Below are 26919 nucleotides of genomic sequence, written 5' to 3'. Positions count from 1 at the left end.
TCGCGGTAGGATTTTCCTTTTGATGATCGTATCGTGCGCGTCTTTCAGATCGTACGTGATCGGAACGGTCGGATTGACGCTGACAATCTTGAAAATTTCCGTGCTCCAATTCGGTGTGTGTCCTTTCTCGAACATGGCTTTGAGTCTCGAGATCCGGACGTGATCACCGACATTCAGTTTTCGTCTGGCCAAACGTGCTACGAGCTGTACATGTTGATCTTGTGACGCTTCATCAGTGCGTGACTTTTGGAGTTGTAGAATTCCGAGCCCATATCGACTTGTAAATGTTTCGGTAACTTTCCGGCTGCTTTGAGAACGCGTTGCATGGCATACGTGACATCCGTGGCCGTTTTCGATTTGAGCGGTTCGGCCCGCGCCTTTTTCGAGCACGCGTCAATGACTGTGAGGAAATATCTGTATCCTTTGTTGACCGAGGCGTACGGTTGCATCTCGACGAGATCGGCTTGCCATAAATCGAACAATCCGAGAATCCGTACTTTACGACGCGGATACTTCCGTCGTGCAGGTTTATGAAGCTCCTCGACGATCCCACGTTTTTCTACCGACATGATAATTACCGTCGACGTCGTCCGCTCTCTCGATTCAAATGCCGTTTCGATGCTACAATTTTAACCAGACGATTGTAAGATTGGTGAAGTTGGTGGATACGCTCCAGACAGTGTTGACCTAATTTCATGTCTTCCTTCCACTTCCGTTTGGACCATTGTTTGTTCACCGCATCCTCATCGCTTTCGGGATCTTGCAGTTGTCGGATCCGTTTGTTAGATACGAGATAATTCCCGTCGGGATCCAGTAAGAAATCGTCATTTTTAAGACCTTGCTTCGTGTTGGAACGTAAGTCCCTTTCGATCTTCCAAACCGGTCGGTGTGACTCATTTGTTTTGTGCGGAACCTGTATTTAGTGGATGTAATCCGCTTTGCGAATTTCACTATCGTGATCGGTGTGACCAGCTTGTCAAAGCTACAAGTAAAACGAGACGTTAGACTAACTCGTTCGGATCGTCCCAATAGACGAGTTCCCGTTTCGCACGATGAATTTTGATACCGGAGCCTTTCTTCAATTTTTTACGCGGTGACTTCCTCGTTGATCTCGGAGTCGATGTAGCGAACAAAGGTTTGATGAGATCGCGGTATTTACGACTGCGATTCGACTTGGGTCTACCGTGTGGATGATTATCCCAACGATGCGCATTGGTGAGCGTAACTACTCGTTGGAATCTAGCGCGATCATCTGCTGTGTAATTACGCGGATGTTTCTTAAAAAGGAGCTCTCAGAACCCGGGTGTCGGTTCGAACACCTCATCGCCACCGTCCAAGATTAGTCGTCCGTCCGAATCGAAAGTAATGGTTCGGTTTCCGATAAGAAAGTTTCTGTTGATTGCTTTCCGCACACCATACGCGCTATCGGACTGTTTCGGATGTTTCTCCAGATCGTCCAAGTAGAACTGTACGTTCGGGGCAATGTTCGTGTCTCGAGAATCGATGTCGTCTTCAGTGCGACCCGTTGTTTGTTCTTTATCCGTTGCATCTTGGAACGCTTCATCATCATCATCATCATTATCCTCCTCCTCCTCTTCCTACTCCTCCTCCTCCTCCTCCTACTCCTCCTCCTCCTCTCCTCCTCCTCCTACTCCTCCTCCTCCTCCTCCTCCTCCTCCACCTCCTCCTCCTCCTCCACCTCCTCCTCCTCCTCCTCCTACTCCTACTCCTCCTCCGCCTGCTCCTCCTCCTACTCCTCCTCCTCCTCCTCCTACTCCTACTCCTCCTCCTCCTACTCCTACTCCTCCTCCTCCTGCTCCTCCTCCTACTCCTCCTCCTGCTCCTCCTCCTACTCCTCCTCCTGCTCCTCCTCCTGCTCCTCCTTTGAGTCGTTATCATCATCGTTGTTCATATTTTTCGGTGATCCGAACGAAACAAATAAACTATCAACAAACATTGTTTCATCTTTTGTTTCCGATTTTGAAGGTTCGATCTTGGTTTTCTTTTCCTGAGGAGCAGCAACATGTGCGGGTGTTGACGACGACACAGTTTTCTGCAACGCTGCGAGTGGATCTGTCTACGGTTTGAAAACTTTCTTCAACGTCACCTGAGCGTCCGCCTCTCCGGTGCGAATGGCATTTCTCTTCCGTTTGATATCTTGACGGATTTTATCGATACTACCGTATTTCTGAGCGATCGTCGACAACGATAATAAGTTATCCATCTTTTTCAATACAGGGTGTTCGAAAAGTCCCCCCCCCCCCCTCTAACTTTTGACCTAATTGAGGTAGAGATTTGAAACTTGGAGGGTGTTCCTAGACCGAAGGGAGCTACTTTTTGACCCCCCCCCAAAATTTTGGGGGCCCCCCCTTGGGGGGTTACGGACCCTAACTTTTTTTTTTCAAATGGGAAGACCCCCTTTGTGATACCTCGTTCGAAAGAGCATAAAAAAAGAAAATTTTTCGCGCAAACCAAAAGTCATTATCTCAAACCGTTTCAAAATGGCGGCCGGTCAAAGTTCAAAATGGCCGCAAATTGGCACCTCTGCTATTTGCACAAGGATTTGCTTGGAACTCGGTATCTGGGGGTATTTTGTCACGAGAAAAACGAATTTGACGTTAGATTTTTAAAAGAACCCTAATTTTTCAAAATGGCCGCCGTTTTAGGCTCAAAGTGGCCGAAAATTTGACAAACTCGTTTTTTGCCAATGGATTTACCTGAAATTCGGTATCTGGGGGTATTTTGACCCGAGAAGAACGAATTCGACGTTAGATTTTTAAACAAACTGTAATTTTTCGAAATGGCCGCCGATTAAAGTTCAAAATGGCTAAAAATTGGCAACCTCGACTTTTCAGCTCGGATTCTCAGCTTATCGTTTTCCTCCTACCCAGATACCCCCAAACACCGAGTTTCAGGCGAATACATCGGCAAAAAATCGAGGTTGCCAGTTGTTGACCATTTTCAACTTTAATCGGCGGCCATTTTGAAAAATTACAGTTTGTTTAAAAATCTAACGTCGAATTCGTTCTTCTCGGGTCAAAATACCCCCAGATACCGAATTTCAGGTGAATCCATTGGCAAAAAATCGAGTTTGTCAAATTTTCGGCCACTTTGAGCCTAAAACGGCGGCCATTTTGAAAAATTAGGGTTTTTTTAAAAATCTAACGTCAAATTCTTTTTTCTCGTGCCAAAATACCCCCAGATTCTGAGTTCCAAGCAAATCCATGTGCAAATAGCAGAGGTGCCAATTTGCGGCCATTTTGAACTTTGACCGGCCGCCATTTTGAAACGGTTTGAGATAATGACTTCGGGTTTGCGCGAAAAATTTTGCGCGCGACAGCGTACCGGATTTCAGAGAGCGGTAATGCATTGTACTACGACAGTTTCGGTGATCTACCACCACCCGTTGAAATTACGTGATACATTTTACGCTCTTGCGGTAGCTTAACAACGACGACGACACTAGGATACAATTATGATAGCGAACAAAATTTCAACTCGAGCGTCTGCGGGAAACGATTTTTAGACTGGCTCGTACAAACCAGGAATATATAGTATTCGAAACCAAATATGGAGACAGATAAAAGATGTCACACGTTCATGTTGACGGGGAGGAGCAACGTACTTTAGTTTGCATTGCCTAGACCTCTCGAGTTGTTCGGACCGTGCGAGATCGGTCTGACGGGTTTTGTAACATATTATTCCATCCCGAACATCGACAAAACGAATAGACTGCTTTTCTACTCCGAGAGCCGCGACGAGAATTACACGGGAATTTCGTTCCCCATCGGAGCCTACGAGATCAAGGGTATAGAAGAATACTCACAGGAACAACTTGGCAGAGCGGAAGGTATCAAACTCAAAGCGAAGAACGGTACGCTCAAAGTAAGCATCAAATCCGAGTATTGGATCGATTTCCGCAGACCCGGCACTTTACGTAAGGTGGTCGGATTCGGATCGCGTCTTTTGGCACCGGACGAATGGCACGAAGCTGACTATAGCGTTAACATCTCACCTGTAAACATGATATGCGTCGAGTGCAGCATCGCTGACGGTGGATACGTGAACGGGGTGCGCGGACATCACATTTATGCGTTTGCTCCCGATATCGAACCAGGATTCCAAATGGTAGAGCAACCGTCGACGATTCATTACTACCCCGTCTTGGGTGATAAGATCCAACGTTTGCTCGTTAAGACAGTAGACCAACAAGGAAGAGCGATCAATTTTGGTAAGTAGTGAAGAAGTGACAGTGTGACTGCACGTAAGACCGCTATCTCATGGGTAAACGAAGGATCCAGAACGACGATACGTTCCTAAATTCTCTTGCATATTATAGTATTGATAATTCACGGACTAGTTGTCAACAGCAGCAGCAGGAAGTCTTTGACCGAATATTCCAAGAGGGCTCTCACACAACTCGGAATCGTGGTGAAAAATCCGAAATAAGAACGATGGAAGCTTGGCGACAAGAGATCATCGAATACGAATACATCCGTTTCGGCCTGGTCGACGAACGGCGTGGAAACAACGGTTCGATCCGGTTCACCCCGATACCCACGGCCTGATCACCGTGCTCAAGATTCGAGGATCTTCATGCGTGTAGAACTGAAACTCGAGAAAAATCCTGGAGCCGCCGCCGATGCTACAAAACCTAAAGTCAAGTGGGCTAACAATTATCCCCTGCACATGTTCGACCATATGCAGTACAAAGTGAACGGAACAGAAGTCGATAGCATGCAATCTGTCGGAGTGACATCGACCGTGAAAAATTATCTCACATACACTAAAGCGGAAACCGTAGGACTCGCAACTGCCGGGTTTGTTGACATCACTCATTCATGGACCGAATGGGATTTCACACAGGCGGATCAAACTCAGTGCGCTGTCGTTCCGTTGTCTTCACTCAGCATATTCGCAGTACATTTCAAAGATGTCCTAGTCAGATGCTCGCAAGAGTTGATCCTAGTGCGCAGTGGTACGGAAAAGAACGTATATTATATCACCGACGCGGCGACGGCGGACGTTTATACCATCAAATTTAATATAATCGAAATCTATTGGGAGATTCCCATCGTCAAATTCACATTGGAACTGGGAAAACAAATCTTGCTCAAGATGAAGAAGAAAAACAACAAGATGAGTTTCGGTTACATGAATTGGGAATCGCACGACATCCCGGGGATTTTTCCGACCAAGACGTTCAAATGGAGCGTAAGAACAACCAGCAGGCACTAGCCCAAATTCGTGGCGTTGGCATTTCAAACGGATCGACGGGACAATCACCTGAAGGATTCCTCTCTTTTCGACCATGTAAATGTGCGCTCGGTCAGCGTTCAAATCGGTGAGCGTCGGTTTCCTCAAGTTGATACGATCTACGATGTCCCGACTTTGGATTATCATCACGCCTATCTGAACTACACCGATTTTATGAGAGGCTACTGGAAAAGTGAGAAACTCTGCGAGCCAGCTATGTTGTTCGAAAATTTCAAAGATCGCGCGATTTTTGTCATCAAATGTGTCCAAGGTGAAGATCTAAAAACAGCTTCGGTGGATATCACGTTGACCCTTGTGGCAAAAGAGAATTTCCCGGCCAACAATACAGCCCAGGTGATCGTGATCACACCTGTGAAGTATTCGCACGAACTACTGCATGGGACCGTGAGGCAAGTGGATTGATCTTAAGCAAAAATTAAAGAAATATTAATATATTTATTTTTTCATTCTTTTACAGACATGTCATTTTTTTCTTTTTTGGAAGCATTACATCATTTAGAAAAGAATAGAATACTACAAACATGACGTACAATATAAATCAGGCTGCAACGTTTGGAACGAGTGCGAATTTGTGTGTTCTTCCGATCGGGCCTTCGTAGATGAGATCGAAAGATCCAGCGTTGATATCCTGAATTGCATCGTCCGTCAAACGGTCCGCAATGTGCGAAGGTAGGAAGAGGAGCCGATGATGATTCTCGAAGACGATATCAGCAGCAAGGGTTATCCCGTACTTGGATGGCATTTTGATGAGTTTGTTCATCATGTAGCGAGCGTTTACAATCAGCTCTTTAGCGTCGACGATCAAGATTGAATTGTTGCAGACGTCCATGATGGTGGCTGTCGTCAATTCTATCAAGGTTCAGATTATTCCACTTTTGTGTGCTATACTACTAGTGAAACAATTTTTCTGCTATAGTAAGCACAGAGGATTTCACTTTTCGTCTGCTAAATTTCGGTTCGACAATTCGTCTGCGGATGATTCCACTTTTCGTGTGCTATATTAAGTCGGGATGATTCGACAATGTGTCTGCCATATTTTCTTCGAATGATTCCACTTTTCGTTTGTTATATTTCGGTTCGATACTTCGTCTGTTATTTTAAGTGCGGATGATTCCATTTTTCGTGTGCTATATTAAGTCGGGTTGATTCGACAATTTGTCTGTTATATTAAGCACGGATGATTTCACTTTTCGTCTGCTATTTTTCGGTTCGTTCAATCTGACTTATTTCCCACTCCTATATTATTTTCGGGGTGATTCCTTTGTTCGTCTGCCACTATAATTTTCTGCTGCTGCTGCATGATTACAGTTTTGAAATATTCCCGATAAGAAGAATCCGACAACCACATACACAATCGGAATGCGTTCGACATAGCGCAGAATGGATGTACTAAAGGACACGTATGTGCTGTCGACCAACGAGCCAATAGTCGCAAGGACGGGCAATCTTTAGTATCCAAATACAACGAAACATTTTTCCGGCACGAAACGATTGCTGAAATCTCGTTTTTATTCACCTTTAACATACAGTACATCGTAGTGGTTCCCGATGCGATTCATTTTTGAAGTGAATTCATCGTACTCGAGAAACCCGCTTTCCCATTCCAAGTGATGATGATTGCGTGTTAACCAGTTGTTTGTCACAACGTCTTTGGCGTTCAACTTACTGCTCGGGAACGGAGGTTTGAATAAATAGGGTTCAGTTTCAGAATTCTCCATATCTACAAGACCAAACTCTTTGACGATGAATTGCTCTAGTCTCCAAAACCTTGTACATCGAGACAAGCCATCGTCTTCTCGTTCCGTTAGTTACACTTTTTACTTTTTTCAAATTCGAGGTTTCTTAACCGATGGTTCTCAGAAATATTCATACGAGGTCGTTTAACCGCGAGTATTTTTCTCAACTCGGTCTCGGCTCCGCAACTTTTATCGACTCAGCAACGATAGTTGATGTCACGATGACCCCAAGGACGAGAGTTCACTCCGTCCTCTAGAACGCATCGTTTGTCGTCGAGTCCGGACAGAGTTGTTTTTTCTCGTTTCGAACGAGTAGAGTTGATGTTTGCGCGCCCCGATCCTTCGCATCGAATCGCTCATCCTCGATTCAGGATCCTGCAATACGCTCAGAAAGTTATCGAAGTTTAGCGATCTTAACTTTCCCGTTGATACACCTTTTGCTCGTTTTTCAGTTTTACCGTCGACGAATCGGTAGGCGTACATGTTTGCTCGCAGCGCGACGAACTCGGCAACGGGTCGACTCGCCGTTTCGTCTTTGAACGTTCCCATTACTTTCCGGTTCTGCATGCTTCGACATTGATGTCCTTCTGGGAAGTCGGAGGTGTCGTACATGTGTAAGTCTGACATCATATCATCGTAGACGTTCGGTGTAGTCAACTCGGAAATGAACGAGTCCGTATCCATATAGAGAAGTTGAACTTTGCCGGGATCGTACTTCTAAAGCATAAGATTAAAGTGGAATTGATACATATGCACTTTACTTAGATCTAACATGGAAAAACCAACTATCTTGGGTCTGTCTATTACGACCGCCGTTCTTCGTAAGCGGATCGCTATTAACTCTTCGTCGGAAATAGTGCGATCGATAACTAAAAACGACATGACTGAAAAATCCTAAAAATTTCGACTAAAAAGGTCTCTGCAATGTTTTTACAGGTTTCTATAAAGTGCCAGGTACTTATCCCTCATATCCTCAACATTCATTTCCAGTACAATTTTGCTGCAGGAAACTGCGGGAAACTCGGTTTTTCATTTTTTTGAAAAAAATGGCCAGCTCATAAAAAATTAATATTTGTATATTTTCCATCTATGGCTTTGTGATGAGAACTGAAGACAGCTTAGAGTTTTTGTGCAGTAATCGGTAAAACACCTCAAGCATTATTTGTGACTTGCCATTTGTCAACCATAATGGTCATCATCATCAACATCACGACTCATTTTTGTATAAAATATTTAATGGCCATTTAATGTCCTTTTAATGTCCTCTTAATCTCCTCTGTAACCTTTATTGAGCTAATATATGGGCTTAAAATAAATAACACAACTCATTATAGTCGCTCCTGTCAAATTCATTCCTAACTTGGACGGACATACTGATCACCATTTTGAATATCACGACTCACTTTGGTGTAAAATAATGTTTTTACATTTCATTTATATTCGTTTCGTGGACTAAAAATACGTAGAAATTGATACCTCACCAGCCATCTCGCGTGATTTTTTTTCTCATAAAAATGCACCCTCCTGCCTTTCAACTTTGGCCGCCATCTTGGATTTGGGGCTTCAATTTTGACTGTGGGGCTCTGTTCACTTCATCAATGAAATCTACGACCCCTAGAAAATGGCATATTACTTGCCTTATCTTGTAAATGTTTAAAAATGCACTCTTCCGCCTTTCAACTTTGGCCGCCATCTCGGATTTTGGGCGCAAATTTTGACCGAGGCGTCGTTTTGACTTCAAATATGAAATCTGCGACCAAACTTACACAGAAATAGATTTTTCGCCTGGCACGATATGCACATGTGAAAATACCAATATCCCGGAGGCCGGAGGTCTTATTTTGGGCGTCATTTTGAATTTTAGACATTTTGGGGGGGGGGGGGGGGGTTGTTCCGGGATTGGATGGTGATAAAATTTTAGACTGCTGTTCGAGAGAACCTCAGTAGGTTCTCGGTAGGTATGAAGTTTACACAAGTTTTGATCACGTTCTATATTTTTAACGTCGTTCCAACAATGACTCAACCCGAAAATTCGCCAAAAAGGAGCGAATTCAGGGCACCCTGCTCCCCCTCCTCCCCGGGCCCCCATGGCTTCAGAATTTTGGGCTTACTTGCAAAATTGAACCTTTTATAGGTAAAGATGATACGCTGAAAGTTTCATGCTTTCTTCCAGAAATGCACGATTGCTATCCTTATCCACCCTACTACTTACGATATTAGCTTCTGAACCATGTGCTATTTCTTAAAGTTATATGCTTTTATTTACTTGAAAAATGTATGGAGAATTTACTTTTGAGATACCAAACTCGTGGCTGACCCTGGCGTGAACTACAATTGCAACTACATTTGCAACGAGTTCAGCATATAAGACCACGTTTATGGAGATATTTTTAAATGCACGTATCTAAGTTGAGATATCGAAGGCAGATGTTTCGGAGAAAGAGATTGTGATGATTTACTGTGAGGTTGGCACTATTTCCTCGGTGCTCTTTGTTTTTTTCAGCCCTCTTAGTGGTATCGAAATGGAATTTCCCTTTCTTTTTTTCTTTTTTTTTCCTGTCCACAGGCCTGCTCCAGAGAATCACGTTTTGCTGCTAACAGTTTTCACGCCCGCGTATCCAATCACAACGGTAAGCCTTCTCGTCCATTTCAACCTGTATACATATTTCTTTCCTTGCCTTAGGCGATAATTCTCTTTTATGTGTCGTTTTATCGCTTTTTTACGGTTGAAAAATTGCATGTGATGCTGGCCGATTTGTCTCGTATTTTCGTTAAATTGCAACCTTTTTGAGTGTTTGATATAAATATGTATTTTTTAGGTTGGTAAAATATCGATGACCAAACTGTAAAACCACGTATCTCCATTGCGATGTTTTTAAATTTCCGCTCATATTTTATTTTTTAGATGAAAAGTTAGTCAAATTCTCCGCTTGAAATTTATTTAGAATATGCTGCCAACAGAAAAGTAGAATCAAGGAAGTTTTCAAAACTGGTTTCGACTGGTTTTTCTTAGGAAAAATAAAGCATAAGGAGAAGTCGCAACCGGAGGTACGCGGTTTTGCACCTCGGCCCTCGCTATGTTCATCCATGTAGGTATGAATTCGAAACTTATGGCCACACGTTTTGACTCATGGCTCACCCACGTTATGGTGTCTGAGACCGGCAAAAACCGGGATTTATTAGGGAAAGGAAATTCCAGGGAATCTACTCCAGAAGCCGGGAATCCCTTCTTCTACCGCCTGGGGACCATTACAAGGCTTATATTGCACCCGAGCCGCCTTAATTGACCTCATTAATCTTCAAATCGTCAGAAAAATTACGAATCATCTAATGGCCAAATAATTTTAACATAAAAAACGCTTCTGGACTGAAGAATTCTAATGTACGCCAAAGAATCGACTAAAAGATGGGGGGGGGGATCGATTTTCATATCTGAAATTCCGGAGCATTATGCAGTTTCTCTCTCGATAAATCTGAGGAAGTGGAAGAGAATGGGCCTGTTGCAAACTTTTGCTAGAGCAAAACTAAGAGTTGTTTCCTGCAGATAATGCCCCAAAAATCACGATGAGCGCATCGGCAAAGTCTGAAATGCACTCATAACTTTACAATCTGCGTAAGATATTTGCGGTTTTTTGAGCTTCCCGCTTCGGAAACGATACTACGGTACAGGTGAACATTTTGTTAGAGGAGTCGTTCCATTGGCGACAATACTCATCATGGCCGACGCCAGTCCGCCAAAACACGTGTGATGGGACGAGATAACACCTGAACAGGATTAAACCATAACAATCGGCGTGTTCACGTTCATATTTTCCTCGCCCGCCTTAATTGACCTTGAACTCTCCTCGAATTACGTGAGGAACTGCGCAAGCGTCGGCCATGATGATTATTGCCGACGATGGAGCGACTCCTCTAACAAAATGTTCATCTGTGCAGTAGTATCGTTTTTGAAGCGGGAAGCTCAAAATAACGCAAATTTCTTACGCAGATTGTGAATTTATGAGTGCATTTCAGACTTTGCCGATGCGCTCATCGTGATTTTTGAGGCATTATCTATAGGAAACAACTCTTCAATCTGCTCTAGCAAAAGTTTGCAACAGGCCCATTTTGGTTTCTCATCACGGAATGAGTTATTAGAAATCGACAAAGAATCAGCGAATGAGTATAATCAAGAATTCCAAACAACATGAGCTACGCTTTCCTCAGTCGGAGCGAAATTTCGGGACTCAAACTTTTGGTAGTTGATGAGCTAGGCAAGGACTCATTAATGCTCATGTCCCAGACCACCTTTACCGGACTTTTTCGCAGTTGTTATAGGGCGGAAAAAGGGAGGAACCGCGGGATCGAACAGGGTAGACCCCAAGAAAATCTTCTTTCATCGTGTCAACCACTCCCATCCTTAGCCCCCTTTGAAAGGTAGAGAAAGGGCCAGAAGAGGGGGAGAAGGGGGGATCCTGAAAGTCGGGGTCCCCGACCAAATTACGATTTAATGGGTCACTAAACTATGAACGAATTTTGACTTACGAATACATTGTCCGCAGGAAAATGAAGCGCAGGAAAATGAATACAATCGCGCACATTCAAAACGCGAAAAAGTAACTCAGAAACCGAGAAATACGTAGTTCATAAAGCGCGACTTTTTCGTAAATTTAAAACGCCCCGGTTTTGCACCGAACCGAATGACGCCATCCGGCACCAATCAGAGGCGAGCGTGGGTTTCTACGGCTCTTGTCAAATGTCTTTTTACTTCTCATTTATGAAAATAATAGGAAATTCGGAACTATATCTTAAGAATCAAAGAGACCAAGGACACTAGGTATTCAAAATCGGCGTTTTCGCCTTCCCCCCGGGGGGGGGGGGGGGGCATCGTGTCATGATTTGGGGGCTGATAGAGGGTCATCTGAGAAGCCTAAAATTCGTCCGATTTTTGCCCTAAACCCCGGGGAACAGGGGGGGCGGGGGGTCAAAGTCCAAATTTTTGAATGCTTGTAACTTTTGAACGGTACCAATTATTGCAATATTCTTTTTTGCGTTGGATTTAGCGTTAAAAATACTGTAATTTCAAGTGTTTGAATTTGAAAAAAATAATGATTTTTGACCAAGTTATGATGATTTTTTGATGTAAATCCCCTTTTTCCAGCCTTTTTTTCGTAATTTTGACCCTGTGCTTTCGGGCATTGTTGTTAAGACCTCAAATCTATTATTTCCTAAAACTAGACACTCTAAGCTTTAAAATAAGCCCAAAATCATCCTGGGAAAATGATTTCTAACCGCGCTCCAGTCGTTCAAAGTTGGCGCGACGCACCTCACGGGGCTTCTCGCACAGCAAGCGTCCCGCTGGCAGACTTTTTCAGCACCATAACTACGGACGAGGGTGGGGGGTGGGCGCATAAACGCGATACAGGTACTCATTGTAAAGTTATACATTGCATTTTCTGTACATAAGCCGATTTGCATCATATATGAAATGAAATAAATACCGCCAATAAAAGGAACTCACCCGAATTTCAGTCATTGTCGTGCCCTTCATTTTCTTCATGGTCTTGATCCTTATCATCAATTTCATCCTAGCTGATATCCTGGAGCATTTCATCGTTTTTTTAGTAGAGAAAGAGACTCATTTTAGAATTCAGCTGGATATCTCAGACGGTATTCATGTCGCCCTTAAAGAATATACCAAGTATAGCCAACATGAACGCAAGGGTTCACAGTACGCGCACTTGTCTTAAAAGTGCAAAAATATTATTTTAGGGTTTTAGTAGATTTTTCACTGAAATCCACAAATATGAAAATGAGAAAAAATGTTTTGGAGGTGTGTCGCGATATTAATTTTCCCTTTTTCAATGATGAATTCCGCGCTGAAATTTTGTGCTCACGCAACTTGTGTAAATACAAGCAAAACTAGGAAGAATATTTCGCACCCTGTAAATTTCATCGAATTGCGCCAAAATTTTGCTCAGGACATTTTTTTTCGTCCTTCCAAAAATGGTGTAATCAAGTATTTACGACTGTCGTTTTTTGGATCACCGTACTGTACCACGAACGGTCTCAAGGGAATGCATGTGTTCTCGAACTAGTAATTATTTGGTTTTTTTTTTTTCGTGTTTCAGGATGTGCTCCATACGATTTGTCATCCACATGGTAAAGTCCACAGAATCGTTGTATTCAAGAAAAATGGCGTTCAAGCAATGGTCGAATATCCTTTAACAACTCAGTCTTTCACATATCATGCAACAGATGCTTAGCATCCTCTATGTCTCCACTCTTGTAAGCGCCTACCAGCCGGCTTTTCACAAAATATCCCACCATTTTCAATAATTGTATTTATATCCCTCATTTTCGACTTTATGTGGGACAATGTCTCTCTCTCTTCTGGGGGGGGGGGGGGGGGGGGGTTTCTTGAACTTTTGAAGTGACGGATACCGCAGTTAGATAGCAACGATTGATACTAGCCGCACGAAAGTATTTAATTTCATTCCATAGTGTAACTATTTTGTAGAAAAGTTTGTGTCAATGTTTCCTTAATTCCATTCTAACGTTTGACAGTATCGAATCAGCAAAAAGAGCGAAAGAAGCCCTGGATGGTGCTGACATATACTCCGGCTGCTGTACATTAAAAATTGAATTTGCGAAGGTAAGCTGCAATTTTTTCGGCGATACATTTACGGGTAGATTAAATTAGTGAGTAGAACATTGGTTGTCTACCTCATACGACTTTATTCAGGGAGAACGCGGAAGACGAATTATTATGCTTATAAGCCGGGTGGATATAAAGGGCAGAGCATGACAGGAACAAATCTGACGTAATATTCAACAGTTTGAGCGGTGGGACGATCCATTTAAACACTACACTTAGAAACAAAGTGACAGCGAAAGGACTCGGATCTTTCCTTTTGCATCATGCATGAAGATTGCATCATTGCAATCTTCATGCAACGTCTGCCATTTTATTCATCCAAAGAGCTTAATAAAATTCACGATGAATGAGCCAATCAGAAGTATTTCCTCCAGTGGCCTCACAGGTTCTTTCAGCCCACCAGCATCAGGCGTTTTTCTCGGTTATTTTAGGCTGGATTAAACCGGAGACTGCCGGGTCAAATAGGGCATCGGTTACCAAGGCAAACTTTTGCTTTCTGATTCTCTTCGTTGGTTTATTGGCATTGAATTTTGGGAGGGAGGGCCCTTGCGGGCCCTATTTCCCTCCTTTAAGGGGCAGTATTTCGAACAGTAGCCGATTTTGGATTCTTTAGTATCGATCTGTGATAGAATCTTCCAATTTTCTGAATTTGATTGAATGATTTCAAAATTTGGAGGGGAACTTTTTTTTTTTTTTTTAAAAAAAAAATGATGTAATACTAAATTCAATTTTTGTACTTGCGAATGTAAAATATTTTAAATGATGGAGAGTGATTTTCGTTGTGACTAGGCTACCCGGCTCTGGGCCTAGCACATGAAACAGAACGATGTTCTGGAAGAAATAACTACTAAATAAATCGTATGAACGATCAGAAGCACGGCAGGAAACACACACACACTACTAAAAAGGTTTTAAATAGGGTTGGGAGACACGTCCCCCACCCTTTCAAAGGCAATACTCACATCGTGGAAAAGTCCAGCCTTTTCGACCTCAGTCAAACTACAACTGACTCTCCAGCGGCTCAGGGCACGCCGTCTCTGATTGGTCGATCCATAATCATTCGGCACTGCAACCAATCAGAGATGCGCCGCCCAGAACCACTGGGGAAGTGGCGCTCTCTGGCGAAACTACTAGAAAGCCAGAGGGAAAGTATTATTTTCTCTCTGATATATTACCGTGCTACATCGTCTTCGTCACAAGATGATTCTGAGCAGATGAATTCCACGAATGAAGCAGAATAAAAAAGAGAAGGAAAAGAAGACAATTAAGAGTACCCACTAACGTAGTACAAGGAAAAGTCATAAGGAAATTACTCGAAGTGGGCAAAATAATTGTTTATTAACCGACTGATTGGATTAGCCATCTTTGTGCATGATCTACTATCAGCAGTTGAATTTCAACGCAGAAGTAAATCATTACTTTGTGGTTTGTATTATTCTATTTTAGATACTTATCGAGTTATCTTAATTAGGGAGCATTGGGTGAGGAAACATAAATTGATAAGTAATTTGAAAAATGGGGTAATTTTTTCTCTCCGATAGTATGTAAGCTAATTTGATTTTCCCCCACCTTTTCCACCGCCCTTCATACTTTCGTTTCGTCAATGTTTTCTTGTGAAGCAATCAACAGCTTACCTGATAATGTATGATCTTCTAAAACGTCCGTGATAGTCGAAGGGTCCACTGGCCCCTCGAATTACAGAAGTTTGTAATTGGCAGAAGCGAACGTTTTCCAGCCTAACTATTAGGGTACAGGAATTTTACACGATCCAATTTTTTGCATCTACCAATTCAAGCGTTTAAATGGTGCTTTTGTCTAAATGCTCCATAATTGACGGTCGGCAAGAAGGACGACAAGATCTACAAAATTTGTTGTTTTAGCCAAGTCAGCCATTTTGTCTTACAATAGTCCAATTTCGAAGGAAACGCAATTTCTAAAATTGCTTCGCCACCGCTCTTCTCGGTAAGTCGGTAACACAGTGGTGCAGGAAAGTCCAGTAAAACCTCACAAAGGAAAATGAATGAGTATCACAGGGAGAATCGTCTTTGTCACAAAAGAGAAGAATGACTTTGGAATTCACCATGACCACAATCATTACCACGGCAAAATTATCTCAAGATCTCTGTATCGTGTCACAACAAAAAATTATCACCATGACGAGAGAAATGATATTTGTTGAAATGACGACACTCTAATACGGGCTTTTCCATTATCACACAACTCTCGAGAGGAGTACAATTTTTCTTGATAGTGATCGATCTCTCACCGTGCTTGGCCGGCTCGGCAATCGCGGGTCAAGGGGTCTCACATTGTGAGCTTTTCATGCGTCAGAAGGAAATATGCACTTAGACCCTGAAGCTTCTCCTTTTGAATGCAACGAGACGTTAACACAATGGTTGCCGCAGAGAGGAGTGCAGACCAAAATAATCGTTAATTATAACGAAAAATGCGATTCCGCGGCGCGTTATGGTTACTTGAACATGCTCGCATCTTATGACCCCAATCGACGTTGCCGGTGCTCTAACTGCGGAATGGCTCACCGAATTATCCATTCGATCGTCTCGCGCTTTGATAGCACAATGATTCTGAAAAGATCTTCTTATAAACTCGCTCTCTAAAGATTTAAAGTCCTGGAAAATTATTTGGAGTTAAAAGCCATTTCCTACTCTTTTAATAATAATTCTAAAGGGTTTTATACAAATATCTTCAAAATATATTTTTATAATAACAATAATTACTATATTCCAGTTCTTTAGAGTTGTGACAAATGGGGTTTTTAACTGCTCCGATTGTTTTTTAAAATGATTTTAATATATTTTATGGACATTTCCTAACGATTTCATTCCGAGAGATCGAAAAAAAAAAAAAAATTTAAGACGAATTGATAATTCATTTTTTGGTGTGTAGTCAGAGTGATTACACGACTATAAAAAAAGGAGGCTTTTGTTGGCATTAGCGAGATTTCAAATGAACGACAGTTTGAATTCAAGAGAGTCTACAAGGAAAATAGTTTATTGAGGAGGGTGTCTCGATGAAAGTAAAACCTAAGATCTGAAGATAAACGTTAATATTATTCCTGTAAATGAATTGAATGATTCATTCACCCCAACTAAAAGTAGTGAAATGAAAAAGAAAACTATAATTGAATAATGTTTAAAAAATCTGCTTTTCAAAAATAAGTATAAGGTCCAATCGTTCGATTTCGAATCACACCCCCCCCCCCCCCCCAAGTCTATGGAGGAGCTTGATGCAAAAACGGCTTTTTTCGCCCTCCCCCCTGGAATTTCTTCAAACTTTGTCTATTGATTACTCATACTTGAGCGCTTCTTTTCCCAAATTTTCAGACCCTCAAACAATTTCAAGGAGACGCTAGGGGGGTGGAAGTCAAAACCTGTGAACCTCGATATCTATCGAACGAAGAATGATATCAATGTTCGGTTTGGACGAAAAATCGTCCAAAACTACATACTTTAAGATTCTAAAGGTCAAAATCCCAATATCACATTTCCAAGTTAACATACTTGCTTTATTTCGGTTTTTGAGTCGAGAAAATGTCTTTTAAACAAAAAATTCACAAGGTACTAATTTTTTTATTTGAATCAAAACCAGTATTTTAAATTATTCGTCTTTTTCCGCACCCAACGAGTGGTCCATAAGCCTGGGAAAATGAACGGTTCCGAAGTTATGAGCTATTAAAGTTTCCGCTCAACACACGCCGACCGATTTTCGCGCGCCAAAATATGGTTCCAAAGCCGGATTTGGGTGCTAATGAATCAGATTATATTTTCAAACCGTGCAAAAAACATTCTTAGGGATTCTTGAGGGTCGCTGAGTTCAAAAATTACAGATACTTCCAAAAATTCACTTTTTTCCCGTTGCGCTACATGACAGACTCACTGAGCGGCCGGTCGGTCGGCACTCGGTGGGCCTGTCATGTAGCGCTACGGGAAAAAAGTGAATCTTCGGAAGTATTTTTAATATGTGAACTCAGCGACCCTCAAGAATCCCTAAGAATGTCTTTTGCACGGTTTGAACTTATAATCTGATTCATTAACACCCAAATCCGGCTTTGGAACCATATTCTGGCGCGCGAAAATCGGTCGGCGCGCGTTGAGCGGAAACTTAGTACCTTCTGAATTTTTTGTTTAAAAGAAATTTTCTCGACTCAAAAACCGAAACAAAGCACGTATGTTAACTTGAAAATGTGGTATTGGAATTTTGACCTTTAGAATCTTAAAGTATGCAATTTTAGACGATTTTTCGTCCAAACCGGATCTTGATATCACTCTTCGTTCGATAGATATCGAGGTTCACAGGTTTTGACTTCCTCCCCCCAAGCGCCCATTTAAAATTGTTTGGAGGTCTGAAAATTTGGGAAAACAAGCGCTCAAGTATGAGTAATTAATGGACAAAGTTTGAAAAAATTCCGGGGGGGGCGAAAAAAGCCGTTTTTGCATCAAGCTTTTTAAAGTTTAGAAAAACTTCAAACTTTACGCCAAGACTGGAACGAACCGGAACAAAGCGTTTCGTCGCTTTTGGAAAGTCTGTAGCAAAGGAGCATACCTTCGATTCACTTACCCCACTAACAGACCAAGGTACAAAATTTCCCGCTTACTTCAATTTTCCCCCTCTTTCTAAGCTTTCTTATCTCCTCTAATATAAAAAAAAACCGGGGTCCTATTTTCAAATTCTGATAACAGCGGGCTCAGCTAGGGACTATCACCTATCGATAACCGCAAAGATCATGGAAATCGGCTCAGTAGAACGCTCAAACGAACTATGACAAAAAATAAAAATTTACAATGTTTAAATGAGAGAATTCGCAACATTTACACGTAATATGAAAAAAAACCTGGGTCATATTTTCAAATCTGAATAAAGCGGGCCCATTTAGAGACAATTGTCTGTCGAAAGCCGCAAAAATCATTAAAATCGGCCCGGTAGAACGCTGGAACTAAGCGTTACCAGATACGCAAAGACGCTGCTCCATCCACCATTAGATTTTGCCCCCTATCAAATAAGATCCATCTTTTCAGGGGTGATACAGTAGCATGCGAGACGTTCAAATATGGAGGTCATTTGACTTAGGCTCCCCCCAGAGAGGGGGGGGGGTCAAAGGCGAAACCTTTAACTGCCTATAACTTTTGAGCAAAAAATCGGATTGAGTTGAACTTTTTTTTAAATGAAAGATCTCAGAAAGATCTATCTGCACATGTCAGAAAAAGTGAAAAAAATAAAATTTAATCCCAATTTTTAGCATTTTTTCCATTTTTGGGGGGCAAAATATTAAATTTCGTCATGTTTCGGCACCGCGCAATGACTCAAATAAATTAAAAACCAGGGTTTTTGATTATACACTCAATTTCCTACAAGAACCTACGAAACCGCATCTTGGGGAAACGTTTAGATCGCAAGGGCCCTTGCGCTGTTCGCATATCCTCTACGCGTCTGTCACCGATCCCGTTGCCCCCCCCCCCTCCCCCTCTTCTCCCAGAATGCAAATTAACATTCTACCACCTAGCTTTCGTATGTATTTGCGTTATAGGCACATGAAAGTTTTAGCAAGTTCATGATTTCCAGTGGAATTGATGCTTTATTTCGCCCCCCTCCCCCAACCCGGCCACTGGTCCTGAAGTGTGCCTGCCTACTGCCTATACGTCATAAAAGTTTTTGTTTGAGCCTAACTGGAGGTATTTGTTTTCTAGAATTCGCGTTAAAATGAACAGAATAAGTATAAAAAAAGTAATTTAATATGTGAATTGAAAACAGTTACACTTACAAACATCACTGTAAATTTTTGTTTCCGATGTATCTGGCACAACCCGCCCTACACATGATCTTCTGAACAATCATTGTTGCAAAACGTTGTCTCCATTTGTGGGAATGATTTATTGAAAAATTCAGATGGATATTTCACGGATTTTTTGTGCCTTCCGTAAAAAAAGATACCAAATTAAAGAAAGTGCATGCGAGCATGGGTCAACAGTTCTTGCTCCCATTTTGCAAAAACAGAAAGTACCTTTAACTGCTTCTGAAGAACCCTCGTCCATATTCATAAAAATGAAAACTTTGCACTCGGTTTGCGACTTATGCTATGAAATTATTTTAGCCCTCAAGAAAAAAAAAAGATTTTAATGAAAGTCCATATGTAGAAAAGACGGTCAACAAATAGGTATCCTTATCAACTTGAAACTTATACTTACTTACTTACTTACTTAAACAAAAGGTATGTGACAAGAAAATGTAGATATTTCTTTTCCGCATAGTATTCCGAGCACAGTGGCCGGGTGGGGGGGGGGGGGAATAATTCCACTGGAAATCATGAACTTGCTAAAACTTTCATGTGCCTATAACGCATATACATACGAAAGCTAGGTAGTAGAATGTTAATTTGCATTCAGGGAGGGGGGAGGGGGCAACAGGATCGGTGGCAGACGCGTAGAGAGGTCGATTTCTCCAGACCCCCCAACTTCCGAAATTCAAATTCAAGATTGTCAAAATTTTGTACTAGTTTTATACCCAAATGTACCGCAAAGAAAAAGTTTTGTACCCATCATGTAAAGTACGTAAATTTAAAACGCAGGAGGGGGGCTGAAGAAATTAAGCCCCCCCCCCCACTTCTAAAATTTTACTCTTTTTTATTGACAAAGTTTTATACTAGTTTTGTACCCTCACGATAGGGGAGCTACCGGGAGGGAGGTCAAAAGTGAGGGGAGGGGGGCTGGAGAAAAATTTAAAAAAAACGGACTTACGTACTCGAAAACCCTCAGAATGTATACAAAGAGTTTTGCACCGAAATGTAACGTTGATAAATCACACTTTCTTTTACCGTAAGGCCTCCCCCACGGGGGTTCCCCCAGCCATAGCCCCCTGCCCGAGGTAGTATCGAACGGACTGTTTCTGTGACCCGATTGATCAAATCAGAATGTTTCTTAAATCTCCTCCTGTTAAATAGTAACCCCAGTAGTAGGGTTAACTCCTGTTAATAGTATTAGTTTAGTACCAAAACGTACCGCTCAAAAGAAGTTTTGTACCCTCACGATAGGGGAGCTACTGGGGGAGGGGGTCAAAAGTGGGGGGGGGGGGCTGGAGAAATATTTTCGAAAAAACGGACTTACGAACTCGAAAACCTTACATCTCTCAGTATACATTCTGTGGAATGTATACTAAGAGTTTCGCACCGAAATGTACCGTCGAAAAAACCGCCGTTTTTTACCCTAAGGTCCCCCCACGGGGGGAGGGGGTCCCCACGCACGGTACCCCTGCCTTTGGCAATATCGAACATGCCGTTTCTATGTCCTATGTGCTTAAATCAGGATATTTCTGTACTCATTTTAATAGTACTAGCTTAGTACTGAAATGTACTGTTCAAAAAAGAAATCCGGGAAGAAAATCCAATTCATGCGCGGCCGGAACTCTAATCTTCCGCAGTCACAGATAGCCGTTACTAAAGATCCGGAATTTTTGCGCGGGATCTTCAAACCGGCGCCGGATCAGCGCGCTCGGGGGCCGGTATTTTGGCTCTGACGAAGGAACGGATCGACGGACTTCAAAAATCTCTTCGGATATCGGAAGAAGAATGGAGATGTTGCATGTGCGAGAGATTTGCGATTTGACTGTTGTTTCTTATGTAAAAGTTCGCGAGAAACACGATGGTGCCACTGGTTTTCTCTGAAATCATCTCCCAAGCTCAAAAAAAAGCTCTCAAAGTGAGGCCAAAATGAAGGGATATCCCGCCCTACCCTGAGAGTCCACCTCTACATCAAAACAAACTCTCCATGCAAAGATAGGGAGCAAGTACATTAGCAGGGTTGCCACTTCATTTGAGGACTCTAAGACTGAAAACACGGCAACCCTGCTAATGTACTTGCTCCCTATCTTTGCATGGAGAGTTTGTTTTGATGTAGAGGTGGACTCTCACGGTAGGGCGGGATATCCCCTCCATTTTGGCCTCACTTTGAGAGCTTTTTTTGAGCTTGGTAGATGATTTCAGAGAAAACCAGTGGCACCATCGTGTTTCTCGCAAACTTTTACCAAGAAACAACAATCAAATCGCAAATCCCTCGCACATGCAACATCTCCATTGCAGCACTAAATATTAGACGCAAAACACAATTGTTTCCGACAAATAAAAAAAAAAAGTTCTCTTTATGCCGCTTTAGCTCCAAACTCGATTTTTTGGGTGTGGCAAGAGAACGGATCAAAGGATTTGGAAAATCTCCTCGGATGTATTGAAGGAACCATTAAGCCATGAAATATTAGCCGCAAAGCACTCCTGTTTTCATCGATATAGTTCTCCGGAAAAGTGAAGAAAACTGTTTTTGGGCGTGAAGTTGGCTTACCGTAACTGGTTTTTTGACTGTTACGTGAGAACGATTTTTAATTTGATAATTTTCAATTTTTGTTTTAATAATGATTTAACATTATCGATTCTGATGAAGTGTATTATCTTTTCAGTTAAAAAATTTTCCACTGGATTTTTTTTCCTTTGAACTTGCACATTCAAAAATGAATCATCCAAAATATAAATTTTGCACATTTCGGCCAAGAAATGCGAATGCTCCCTCATAGATCAAGCGCCTTCAAATAAGCACGTATGCAACACTGATACCAAAAGTGTCCCTTTCATCTAACAGCGACTGTCATACCGCCCGTGAAAAACAATGTGACTCTAGTCCATTTTTTTTTTACTGGAGGAGGCATGACTGGGTGTCTAAGTTTTGATAGCCACTTTAAGTATCCTCTAACTTTAAAAGTAGCCTAACGTTCCTTTTAACAAACTTTAATTGGTAGCGAATCTCTAGAATGACCCCGGAAAACAATTACGAATTAAAATGAAATGAAGGTAAAAATAAGCGGACGATTAGGCACTCAGTTATCCGTCGGATTAGATGTTAGATGTTACAACAACAACAATGTTTTTGTTGTTGTTTGAAGATTCCGGGACGTACTAACTCTTAATTTTCCCTCCTAAACTGTTCACGATTCATCTCGGGAGAGCGCACGTTGTGTTAAAATGCGGCGCGACGGCACGAGTTATGTATTCTTGGTATTAACGCCGAGAAATGTGTGTTATTGGAATTAACGCCGAGTTATGTGTTTCGAGTTCTATGATTTTAGGTGACTTCCAGATTTTTTTCGACTGAAATATTTTGATAGCAGGTAAAAGGCATCTACTACACTCCATTTCTGCAGCTAACTCAAAACCGCCAAAAATTGAAATATGTGATTGCCGGCTTACACCGTCGTTATGTATTTCACACAGCAGGCCTAAGTCCAGTACTTTTAGCAAAACATTCAAATCGGCAGCTCTGCAAACAACGAGTGGCTCGCAGCCAAACTGCTGCGTATGTAAGCAGCAAATTCCGTACTATAAACAGCATCTGGGCGCCCCTTTCGTCCCCTCCCTCCCCTCCCCGTCATAAGCGTCAATCGGTAAAGTTGTCCATCCTCACCTGCTTACGAGTTTCTCCCATCTTAGTCATTCTGCCCTGAGCTGCAGTCATTTCAATTTGTACACTGTGTAAGGGGCTAGGGCTACGTGCTCTTTACCCCCATCCTTCCCGTTCCCCGCTCTTTGAAATTCTGTGAATTCCTTTTCATTTCCTCCATAATACCGCCTCTTAGGCACCTTCTTTGACCGATTTCTGCGGTAGAATATAGCTTTTCTCTTTCGGATCAAATTCTTGACCTACGCTTCTCTCACCTACATTTACGAAGCAGCGCAATGATCATTCAGGTCTTAAATAGTGGTAGCAATGGTAAATGTAATCCCAAATGATCCCTAAGAACTTCCCTTACCTAATATGGGTTACTGAAATACGATAAATATTTGTAGCGTTGTATTTATTATTTTTTGTGCGCTGTGGCCGTATTTAAACCTGTTTATTTCCCTTAACTTCGCTAAATCGTTTTCTGCAACGAATGTTGCATTTTCTAGGTCATTCTGCCGTGCAACGTTGAGAGGTGGGGGAAGGGTGTTCTTTTCTTGCATTTTAAGTGTTTTTTTTTTTTTTTCTCACTGAATTAGATCATCAAATAATAAAAGAAAACTAGCAGATCGAGGGAAAATTAAAGAAAAGAGCCTACTCTTTTTCGTTCCTCTTTGGACTAATGATTCGGTTGTCGAATCATTTTACAAACGGAAAATGATAAAGGGAGAGGTTGCCACCTCTCCACCAGGTCCGGAACCTAACCCCCTCCGACTTAGCCCAAATTTGGTATATTTGGGGGTTTTCCACCATTCTAAGAAACACTTGAGAATTCTTATAAAGTGTTGTTCCCTCTAACGATGCTGACGTAAGATACTCACCCTTAAAATAGCAATCCTCGAAAAAGACGGTGTTCGCGGTTTTTGTTTTGTTGTCTTTCGTCCTATTACCTTTCATGACGACACTCTGTATCACGCTACCATTTCTAACAGGACTGTAGGGAAGTGCTGGGTCCAGATTATTCTGCGGTAAAATCAAGGCAAGAAAATACAAATTGGAATTGGATGTAACAAAATTAACCCTCAATGACTATCAGTGTAATACTAAAGGAGAGGAGGAGGAGGGGGGGGGCTGCCCTGTGGTCAGCTCAGACAAACGCATTAAAATACGAAGTCGGGGTCTCGCCGAGAGACCTCTACCGGTTCGGGTCTTTTTTGACCTCTCTAGCGGTTCACGCTCTCAATTAGTCAGTAAGCCCAGCTCAAAATCCCACAAATTCTTTAAAGGCATTAAGGTGAAACTTCAGCGTTTATTCCCAAAAAAACACCATGTAGCGCTGCTAAAACCTGGCTCCAAAATCAGTGATTAATTTAACAAAGTAGTCATTCGGCAGTACGGTACCGTCGAATAAAATGTTATGCTGCGGTACGATGTACCGTCAAATAAAGCGTTATTCGGCGTTTCCTATCCTTCTTTGATAATTGTCTAAATACCGCTAACGTTCCCTTACCGGATGACTTTAACCGCTAACCGGCAAACTTCCTACCGCTAAGCTACCTCCACCGGATGAGCGAGCAAACGCCATCTACGGCGATCTATTGGTATTATCTGGCTGCAACCCTCGGGAATAGCTTCTCAAATCTTTGAAGAACCCAAAAGGTAACCTTATTATTGAGGCAGAGTGGCTCCGAAAAAATTTCAAAACCGATACGTTCCACGAAAAAATTGAAATGAAATGAAAGACCAAAGCATGCCGACCGGCAAAAATGCTCTTTTAATCGATCGGTCACTGAAATAGTCTCAAAATTTTCTCGCAGTCCCTCAGCCTGAACACAACACGAGGTTACCTTTTGCCTTCTCCAAAGATTTGAGTTTCTTGTTTCAAAGGTCGCAGCGAGATATTACCAATAGATCAAAGTAGATGGCGTTCGCTTCCTCATCCGGTGAAGGGACCCCAGCGTCGGGAAATTTTCCGGTTAGCTGTCAAAAATCATCCGGTAGAGGCACCTTAGCGGTATGAAGTTTTCCTGTTAGCGGTCAAGAAGTCATCAGGTCAAGTCTTGAAAAAAGCGAAGCTCCCTGGCTAGTATTAAAACTAAGATAATGACACTATAACTATTGGATCAAATTTGGGGAATGACCAGCTCCCATTAGGGTGCGGCTTATTTTTGAAAGTCCAAAATTCGATTTGGTCCGCCCGTCAATCGATGACTTCTTCCTAAAAAACAACTTTAAACTTGATCCGCATATTGTGTGACGATTTTAATCCGATGCTCAAGCCTATCAAAGTTAGCGCATGAGTGTCGTTTTTGGGCTCTAGTCCGGCAATCGGGAGTAAGATAGGGCCACTTGGGGAAAATTTCCCGAAACTTTTTGTTGATTGATTCTTGTGTATTTTTGGACACTCGGAATTTTACATTTGTGTAAAGATATTTCCAGGCAGGAGAACTATCGCGATGCTAAATGGGGTTCTCTGGGACCAGAGTCGGCCTCCTATGGTGTAGTGGTTGTAGCGCTTGCTCTACGATCGGGAGGTCCCAGGTTCGACTCCCGGCCAGGCGACCCGAGTTTGATGGTCTCAAACAATGGTTGCCTGGGACTGGTTCAGTAGGGACGGAGGGGGGATGGGACTTAAAGCGTGGGATTAGCCCTTGTGGGCTATTTGAAGTAGTAAAAAAAAAAAAAAAAAAAAAAAAAAAAAAAAGAGTATCTCCAAGGAGACCAAAAGAAAAATTTACGACGTCATCGTGAAGAGTATCGTAACTTACGGGAGGGAGATCTGGCAACTGAAGAAAAGAACTGAAGACATGCTTAGGGCAACTGAGATGGACTTTTGGCGAAGGTCTGCTGGGATATCGAGAAGAGAGCGTTATACTATTTCGCTCAACCATAATATGGTTGCCTCAATGTAAGGCTTGTCAACAAAGAACTCCGTTCCCGTGACAAAGTTTTAAAAAGACAAAAAAATTCACCATTATTTTCCTTAATTTTTCTGATTACGTGAAAAATCACTGCGAGCTCGCCTCTCTTAATCCGATGAGAGATTCCAGGATTTGATCGATTACTTATGGAGCGCCAGTAGAAAGGATGTCGGTCGACCTTTCAAGATTCAGTCGGAAGCATTTGAATAAACAAAGTCTCCAAAACCTGGTAAAGACATCGGTTTGATGCGACTCGCACTAGCCCGTTGCGCTGCTCGAGTTCGGTCGCCTCCCCCCTCCCACCAGGGGTATTCTATACTATAAGCTCCGAGACCTCCTAATTTTGCGTAACTGGTGACGCTTAGTTCCAGCCTTCTACCGGGCCGATTGTCATGATTTTTGCGGCAATCGACGGGCAATTGTCTCTAAATAAGCCAACTCTTTCCAGATTTTCAAAATATGGCCCAGGTTTTTTTATATTACGTGGTAAAGTTGCGAATTCTCCCATTTAAACAATGTAAATTTATACTTTTTGTCATAGTTCGTTTGAGCGTTCTACCGGGCCGATTTCCATGATTTTTGCGTAGATCGTCAGGTAATTGGCCCTAGATGAGCCCGCTTTAGTTAGATTATGGAAATAGGACCCAGGTTTTTTTAAAATCACGTTATAAAAGTGAGTAAATTTACAGAATGCTCCGGGACTGCTACCGCTATGCGCGGGAGGATGCGCAGTGGTCGAAGAGGTTGCGCAGTGGATGTGTCGCCTGCGCATCAACTCTACACTTATCTACACAAGATTCGCACCTGAAACCTAACGTTGAGCGGTGGCCGAGTCGTCTAAGACGTCGAAGGTGACCATTCCTAACTCGGTATGGGGTCGATCCCCGACTTATGGATCCTAAATTATTACCCCTTAT

At 42.3% G+C, this 26919-nt stretch overlaps 1 protein-coding gene across 2 annotated transcripts in view; it reads left to right on the top strand.

Moving 5' to 3' along the window:
• sm (heterogeneous nuclear ribonucleoprotein L) overlaps positions 1-26919 on the top strand; it is a 111664-nt gene that overhangs the window by 23028 nt on the left and 61717 nt on the right. For both annotated transcript variants that reach the window (XR_002009950.2, XM_019057736.2), the window contains exons 3-5: positions 9580-9643; positions 13124-13209; positions 13551-13647. Coding sequence is in view for 1 of the 2 variants with exons in the window: in XM_019057736.2 (XP_018913281.2) it covers positions 9580-9643; positions 13124-13209; positions 13551-13647 (247 nt within the window). In the remaining variant the exon portion in view is untranslated. The remainder of the gene's footprint in view (positions 1-9579; positions 9644-13123; positions 13210-13550; positions 13648-26919) is intronic.

This window comes from Bemisia tabaci, chromosome 1 (assembly GCF_918797505.1).
Source record: "Bemisia tabaci chromosome 1, PGI_BMITA_v3".
Taxonomy (NCBI): Eukaryota; Metazoa; Arthropoda; class Insecta; order Hemiptera; family Aleyrodidae; genus Bemisia; species Bemisia tabaci.
The sequence above is the reverse complement of the archived record's forward strand: the minus strand, read 5'-3'. Positions and strand labels throughout refer to the sequence as shown.